This window comes from Brachyistius frenatus, unplaced genomic scaffold (genome assembly GCF_029030835.1).
Source record: "Brachyistius frenatus isolate BFR_SWC_R1_liver_20210118 unplaced genomic scaffold, ASM2903083v1 Contig_31, whole genome shotgun sequence".
NCBI classification, from domain to species: Eukaryota; Metazoa; Chordata; class Actinopteri; family Embiotocidae; genus Brachyistius; species Brachyistius frenatus.
In genome coordinates, this window is record NW_027210630.1 from 237,582 (window position 1) to 246,557 (window position 8,976).

Consider the following 8,976-nt stretch of genomic DNA (forward strand, 5'->3'; position numbering starts at 1 on the left):
TTAAATAAATGGTTGGTGAGTGCGAATAAATGTTTTATCAACACAGTTGGTGATATTTAATGCATTTTTAAATGTATCTATTTATTGAATGGTTAAGTATAGTGATTTTTTTTTTAAATTCAGTCTAAAATCCCTGACATTTCAGCAATAGCTTTGTGGATTTTATCCTAAGAATAGTTCAGTTTCGCACGTAGACTGGGTTGAAACAACTCAAAGAGCAAAGAAAATTAAAACTGCAAGCATGCAACGCGTGAACTAATGAAAGTTGGTGCCTGACGCATACAAAGTTTCGTGAGGTTTGGAGAATTGTTTGACCTTAAACATCAACTTCCTGTGTTACGGCAAAACATCAAACTTAGCTGCATCGCCCTGGCTAAACTATATACAAAAATGACTTTTGGGTCAACTTTTGGGCGACATGGTTTTTGGAGTATGACCTTTTTCTGAACTGAAATGTATGCCTCAAGTGGGGATTGAACCCAGTTACTTACCAGTTACTGTAAGGCAACTCCACTGCACCACTGTGTCATACATGTACTCTGAAATATAAAAAAAATAATTAAAAAAAAAAAGGTCCTGTATTAATGGGATTTTGGGGGATAAAGTTTGTGGTAGTTTGGACAGAAATCCAAGAAGATTTTGACACAACCTTTATTTTGTATTAGGTATGACTGCATTTACACCACAAATCTGAAAGCGTGTGGCTTACCCTTAGCGGGACTTATCCTCCGTATACTGTGTGTGGACTACCCTTAGGGGGACTTGCCCCCTCCATGAACTGAGGCTCGAACCCGCATCTTCATGAGATAGTTTCCAGCTCTGAAGCGGCATAGTAGATCAGTGGACTATCTTTGGCTGAATGACAGAAGGACAGTCCTGACACTTCTCTCTGACTCCAGCTATCATCTCCAGCTCTCTCTAGCAGGGAGCCAGGCTGCTGCTCAACCGGCCACCTCAGAGCTTGGGTGAACATATCAGTCTTTGGTAATCAAAGGTCACTCTGACCTCACGTCTGTCCCATTCTCCTGAATGCAATATCTCAAAAATGGCTTCAGGAAATTTCTTCAAATGTGGCAATAGCATTCACTTTGACTGGAGAATGGACTGATTCGATTTTGTTGGCCAAATGTCGCTGTGACCTCACACACTGTGACACAATTTATGTACATAACTCAAAAAAAAATCATACACCAGTCATGACAGCATGTTGCACAAATGTCTAACATGAATAAATGATGAAGTGATGATATTTTATATCCAAAAGGTCAAAAGTCAACTTCACGGTGACATCATAATCTTCTAGCCAATATTCAACAACATAACTCAGGAACAGAAGGGGAGGGTGGGATCATATTTCACAGTTGGTCAGATACTGAATTGGTGACACTAATCTTGGGTGTCCACCTTGAAACTGTGTTAATTAAATGGGTCTGTGGTGTCAGGTTGAAGATGTGTGTGAAGCATCTGCCTTTTAGAATGTGTGGCTTCTTTGCAGCAACATGGCAACAATTTATTGTTCTGTCAGACCAAGCTTTATTTCTTCACTATCACATGTGTCTGGCCAAACATGGATATAAAGTGCAACTTGACTGACTAGTGGAGGCATGAAACTGCAAGGCAGTAGTTTTACTTTCTCTTACTTTCTGTTGTTTGATTGTCATGCAACACTAAACCCAGACAAAGTATGTGAAAACTTGCTTGTTGGCAAAACTGTTGCGAAATGGCAGTGAAATAGATCATTCTTATCTTATCGTGTTTCATTTTGACAGTTGCTCTGCTATCTCTATAAGGAAGTGAAATAAATATCAAGGAAATCTTTAAAATAAGTTTTGATGTCTTTTATGTCAAAATCACAGATTTAGCAAAAAACTGTAGTTGTATTTACTGCCAATCTACTGCAGAAGAAAACTCTAGTGGAGACTCACAGTTGACAGATTGATAAGGCTTTGAAAATAGATCCAGTTTGATGTGTACTGCTCAAACCCACACGTGTCGGTTCAGGCATTCACCAGTAATGTTCACAGTTCAAGATCACTGCAGACAATTTTGCAGCAAAATACACTGATAATGAAATAGAATAAAAAATAAGATCATGGCTGAGAAACTTTTTTTTCAGCTAGAAGAGAATGAAAACTTTAAAACATCCCATCACAGTAGTATAGCACATGGAGAAGCTCTTACTTGCTACTGTGAGGACGATTGTTACCAAACCAGAACTGTATTGACCATTCCTTGCATTTCAAAATGTTAACACTGCATGGAATTTGTCACTGACCAAACAGGTTTTTCAAGGTATATATATTGTAAACACTGTTTTTCTATCCCTGATCATGCAGGGTGCATAAAGACAGTGCACTAATGTTGGTTTTGATGTCATGCTATTGCTTTGTACAACGTAAGGGGGCACAGTTGAGCTTCAATTAAACCCAGCATAATATTTTCCATGCATGTATTACCAGCAGGACATTTATACTAGCAGCTCTTTCTCATTTTAAACCAAACTTCATCAGTGGGTGCCATCATCCCGTTAGGGAAATTTTCATATTAAAATGGTGATATTTTGGTCAAAACCAGGGTAGCACAAAGGATAATTTTTCTTGATTCTCAATATGCTAATACATATTTTTTAGCAGAACCACTGTCACAATGTCTAAATAAGTGGCCTCCCAAGACCTCCTACGTGTTGCCAAACTCCTAAGTATGCTCTGACGAGATTGTTCTCATGGCAGCAGCATTTTCAGAACTTAGGAGTCTTTGTCTGGCCATCAACAATAGCCTTTGGATTAGTGGTGAGGCAGGCTCAGAGTACAGCTGCATGCGTGTATGGGCAGGTCAGTGGAATGACTGGAGCTCCGGTGGGCTAAGCACTCAGAAAAATGTAGTTTGGTGAGATTGCAGATTAGGAGGGAGGGAGGTGGGGGGGACAGGTGCTGACTCCATGGAGGGAAACCAAACACATACTTCACCCACAGGCAAGACATTAAAAAAAAAGCTGCATCAAAAATGTATTTATTACCAGTCCTCTTTGCCATGACATCCTTTATAAAAGAAAGTGTTGAATAAAACAAAAGCTCCTCTGATCAGTGTGAATTGTGTAGCACTATGGTATTTAGCAACTTCACTTTCCACTTTTGAGACAGGCCTACCTGAGAGCACATACCACCTATAATACAATAACAACACTGAGTGAATGAGGGCCCTGCATTGGCCCAGACAGCAGCCAATCTGAAGGCAGGGAATGAGTCATATGGAAGCCACTGTGCCTATCTGCACTCACCTGATACTTTACCTGACTGAGCTCAGACGCAGAATCTCATTACCTTTCCAATACAATCTATAACTGAGGCTCATTGTGTCCTGTAAACTCCAGTAGTCAAGGTGTTCCTCTGTATTTGGCTCCACTCAGACAAAGACGAGGAGTGATGGCTGTGGCTAATTTCCAATACATTACGCGGATGAGCAGCGGCTTCAAGGTCTACATTTTAGAAGGTAAGCTTAAATATGGCTTTTCTTTTATTCCCTCCTGTTGCTTGATGGCAGTGAAGACTTGGATTACTTTGATCAGTGTCTCTGCTATGGTAACGCTATTACATTTTAATGATTAAATGTTTTTGATCTTACATCATGTCACAACCTTATAAAAAAAAATCTATGTTCATTACAGTGGTATTTACCTTTGTTCTGCCCATGATATTTATGAAAGAGAGAAGAAATCTGATATGTTGAAAATCAAATGGAAGATGTACATCAACAAGAACCAATTAAAATATACTTTTTGGAATGTGTTTAGCTTTCTGATGAATGGATTTTATACAAGAAATCTACTTACATAAAGAATAAAGGACTCCCTATTCATAGTTATGGACATTCAAGGTCCTTGAGTGTGAACTAAGTTTCTATAAACTCTTTCTTTTGGATATCAATAAAATCTGATTAAATACAGCAAAACAGAAGGTCAGGCAACATATTCCCTCTGCTAATCAGGAAAAATACCCATGCCTGAGGCATTAGAAAATCAGCATAGGTGTGGTTATACCTGCCCCCTTCCACAATGGCACTGGAGTAGCTTCACAGGTGTTAGAGTGTTTAGGCAGTAGGAAATGTGAACTGTGGGTGTGAAGACACTAAACAAGTTTTGATTGTCTTTGAATGTGAAACAGATAATCACCTATTGTTTCAATTGAGGTGTTATATTGTCTTCTAATGCACCCAGTGGTTGCATTGAATACAGCTGAATACTCCTGCCCACCCATCAATGTGGATTTCCAAGTGTTTCACAGTGTAATTATGCTGCCATTACATTTTCAAGCAGTGCTACTGTTTTGACTGTTGGCATGACATATGAGAATGTGGATGTCACTGCAGACTGATTTGGTTGTTTTGATTAAAATGTATTGAGGGAAAAACCCACATTTATGAAAACACTGTGATGTCCAAATCCTTTTGTGAGTTGCAGTCTGGATAAACTATGCACCTATTCAACACATCAGTGACATCATCACCTTCTTGTTGATGTGTTTCAACTTGTGTAATTGCAAAAATCCAGTAAGTGTGTGTGTGTGTGTGTGTGTAGTCACCTTAATGGCCTTTTCACCAATGGGTGCCACCCAAATCAGGGTCCTCAAACACTAAGAGCCATTTCATGTTTTGCGATCCATCCGAAGAAAAAGTGTTGATTGAGGGCTGAATGCCAACAGTATGCAGAAAAACAACATTTACCGTTAGCATTGAATCAGCTGTGTAGTGTTGCAACCCTCACTGATCAGGTTGATCGAGTTCTTCAGCTTAACGGTGTTTACGATTAACGGTGACAAAAAAACGTTTTCCCACGAATAGCAGTCATGCAGGTTGATGTCATGGATCAAAACAAGCAGTTACTCATCAGTGAGGGCAACTCACCACTGTACATTAAGTAAACTCAGTGCCAGTGTACAGTGTGGTCATTTGTCTGATTAGGTTTGTTTGTTTTAGCAAATGAACTCTAGAACCAATGATATGATTGTATTTTTTTTTTTAAAATCTTATTCTTATTTTTCACTTTTGTTTTATAGGTCAGCCACACCTCAGAAGTGAAGACAGATACAGACATATGTCAAATGACAGGGCTCGAGCTCCAGCTGTGTATCCAATGAAACGCAAGCGCAGCCACGAGAGAGGTCTAACTTTGGAGGAAAGGTTGGTGAGATTCCATTTACAATGCAATAAACAAATTTACAGATTAAATGCAATTTTTTTTTCAGAGATGTGACATTTTCTGATAAATATCTGTTTCAGGCGAGAGCGGGCGATGAGCAGAAGCAGTGTTAAAGTGGCCCATAGAACAGCTCCAGTACCAGTGGTGTTTAGCAGCCAGCAGAGTCCCACATCTACCCTGAGTCCAACACCCAGCCCCACCAGCCCTCTGCCCACCCATGTGTACTACACGCCAATCATGGACGAACCCCTCGCCCTCATCAAGAAACCAAGAAAAGACCCTGAAAACACAGACGAAAAGACCAAAACCTCTGCCACCAGTCAAATCCAGGTAATTCAGCAGAGCTAAACAGCTGTTGCTTGTTGTTTTCAACAAACTCACTTTAGGGAAGATCAAGGATGTCATAATTTAGGAATTGTGCAGGACTGCATGTCCCTTTGTAGTCTCAGTGTAGCTCCAGGCTACCCACAGCAGTGGTTCATCTCCCATTTGCAGGCAGTGAATCCAAATGCACTGGCATCCTTCTTCCAGGAGTACATGCAGGCCTAAGCTTGCCTGAGCTATGCAATCCAGCCAGATTCTGGAAGAAAATGTGAGCAATGGAAAGAGGAATGTCATCAACAAGACCAAACAAACCGCTTTCTCTTTGACCTGTTTATGCCACCTCACTGGGAGTGATCTGATTTTAATAGGCAAACCCAACCAGTTTAATCGGTTTTCAAATCATTTTGTTTTCAAATTAAACTCTATACACTGTTATTGTTGTGGCTGGTCAGGTGTGTGATCAGGTTTAGGTAATCCAATCATAGTAATACAAAATTTGTGGAATGAAAGGAAACAATAAACAGGAAATAAAGTCCAATTTCTGTGTTCTTTTAGTCAAATTAACAATACATTTGTTTTTTTTCAGATGCGTCCCTCTGTGATCACTTGTGTCTCCTCATTAAGCAACCCCTCCAGCAGATCTGAGGTCCACAGAAGCCACTCATCAGGTCAGTCTCACACTCACACACTGAATCAGCTCGCTCACCAGACGGTCACTCCCTAGTCTTCACACACTCATCATAGTGTGGATAAACGTTCACTTTTACTGACTCACTGAGGTGTGTGTTTGACATGTGTCATGCATCCTTCCTATTGCAGTGATTTCCAAATCCAGCTACGACCATGTCCTTGAGGAGCATTTCCAGAGGAGCCTCGGCGTGAACTACCAGAAATCTCGCTCCCAGCAGCTCTCCATCAGCGTGTCTGTCGACGACCACTTCGCCAAGGCTTTGGGAGACAAGTGGCTGCAGATCAAATCCAAGTCTTCCTCCTGCTCTTCCACACCTCCCAGCAGTCCCAGTGTCACCCACTCCCCCACCTACAGCCACAGCCCCAATCAGTTCCACAAAGAGTCCACCAGCAGTTCATCGCCGACTTCTAGCCACTGGTCTGTCAATTAAAGCAGGATTTACTTCTGATCCAGGTGGAAACTGGACTTTGTGACTTTTAACATTTTACTGCCAACAGCTCTGCTTGTCCATGCGATGGAAATGCAGGCGCTAACAGTTGCAGGAGTGTCGCCACTTTGGAGCTCTGTGGGTCCAAACTTAATACACAAAATGACGCAGACAGATGTAGCATTAATTGGGACATTCTTGTGTTGTTACGTTTCTATCCTCTGCTTGTCGTTAACATCTGAAAACTTGAGATACTGTAGATGGTGATGTGGGATGATTGAAACATCTGCCAAATAATCCTTTACATTTCTTTGATTTTGGGTCATTCTTATAAAGCAGTCTGAATGCCACAATCTTATTGTATTATATTTATATTCTGTTACACTTGGGTTCCTTATAGTCTAAATGACTAGCCTATCTGCTGTACAATATTATGCTTATAAGCTGTACACCAAACAGACTTTTGAAAAGACTTAAAAAATAAAAATCTAAAAAAAATCCCCCAAAAAATATTTTTGGTGTGTGTTTTTTGGTAAAAACACGTTTGAATGGAGCATTTGACAAAACCAAAGGAATATACACTATTTAAAAAGAAGCAATGTGAATAAAACTCCTTTCATACAGGAAGGTTGTGAACCCACGTCGACCTTGTAAAAACTGGACAGGGTGGTGTACCAGACAACCTAATGTCAGTTGTGAGTCAGTGTGCGTCTACAACACGTCCGGAGGACACGTAGCATTTTACAGAGTTGTTGCCACACACGGAGTAACTGGATGTAGGACCGACTCATTGAGGGCTTTTTCCTGTAAGTTGGAGGGAATGTAGGGAGCATGTCCCAGCAGGCACTCAGCCTTGTGTTCTGACATTCCTGTCTCCTGAGAAAATGACTCTCTAAGATCCTACAGATCCTGTTTGGCAAGGGATAGGAGGGAGGGAAGAGGGGAAGGAAGGGTTGGGCTAACATAGGCCTGAGCATGAGAACCAGCCTTGCTCTTCAGTTACTTATTTGCATGTCCTATCTTGTCTAATTTCCATTATGATAGGCAACATAAAAAAAAAAAAAGATCCAAAGCTTTTGTTTTTGAAATTACAGAGTTGGACAATTTTAAATAAGTACGAGTTAACGTGGATGTTCTGACAAGGTGGACATGTTGAGGTTCAATCAGATGTGAGAAACAAGTAAACTGAATGTTTTCTTGCATTAAAAAAAATTATAGCTAAACGTGAACATGTAAAAGCTAATGTTACTGCAGGTTTGAGTTCACGCTTCCCTAAAATCCTTCGAACACCAACATAAGTTTAAACACAGAACAGATTTAGCAGCAGGACTGCACATACAGGAGCAAAGAGAGACCGACCTACTGATGATTATTTTATCTCATTAAGGCACAAACTGGTATTTCCACATCAGGCAGTGTAACCTGAACAGGGGCAGTGATGCCATCTAGAGGCCCTGAGGTGGACCTTACACCACAGACACTGTCACTGACAAATGGTCTCATGTTGCATGATGAACAGCACAAACAACTAAAAACGCAGCATGTTGTTGAATAAGAGCTCTCACTTGACAGAGACCTTTAGAAATGTAAGAGAGAGAGGGAAAAAAACACTTCCTTCAGTTAATCACTAGGAGGCGACTTCACATCCACTTGTAATCTACTTAACACATGATCTGATGATCATTTCTACATGAGTATACAAACATAGATTGTGTTTCTTATTCCAAATGTCATGTTTATGTGGCAATGCTAGACAAAATAATGGATGATACATACATTTTCAATAGATCTTTAAAGATACACTGTGTATAACCACAGTTATAAGTTAAATATGTTCAGATATTGGCCACTGTTTTTTAGTGCAACTAAGTTGGAAGTGGTTGATAGAGATGAATCACATGTCATGAGAATGTCAAGAGAAAAACGTCTCATGCGGCTGCAATACAAATGCACATTGTTGTGCGAGGCAACAATGACAGATAATTACAATCCTCAGCAGCCCAAACAGGACTAAAAACAGCATTTAACTCATGGCAATAGTAATTAAGTATTCTTCACAATGCAGAAGATTGGCCCAGCCCTCTGGGAAAACTCTTGAAGTTTCTCTGGTCTTTCAAAAGTTAGATGACTGTCAACAAATTGAGAATGATTGTGTAAATAATTGAAATTATAGTGCTAATCTCATGAGAACATGATTGCGTGGAATGACATTGTGCATCTGATTTATTTTCAAAGTTCGTGTTCAAGAGATTTGCATTTAAATGATCAAAGATAGTTATCTAACCTTAAATGAAGATTATTCGGTTTCAGACAACTGGCTGCTAAAATTTTCTAACTGGC

General features: G+C 40.1%; 1 protein-coding gene across 1 annotated transcript; it reads left to right on the top strand.

Moving 5' to 3' along the window:
- Positions 1-3,303: 3,303 nt before the first annotated feature.
- vgll4l (vestigial like 4 like) lies at positions 3,304-7,134 on the top strand. Its single transcript, XM_069699647.1, has 5 exons — positions 3,304-3,489; positions 5,052-5,175; positions 5,275-5,524; positions 6,105-6,186; positions 6,338-7,134. Exons 1-5 carry the CDS (start codon positions 3,423-3,425, stop codon positions 6,637-6,639), a joined length of 825 nt encoding a protein of 274 aa, XP_069555748.1. The 5' UTR covers positions 3,304-3,422; the 3' UTR covers positions 6,640-7,134.
- The last annotated feature ends 1,842 nt before the right edge of the window (positions 7,135-8,976 follow it).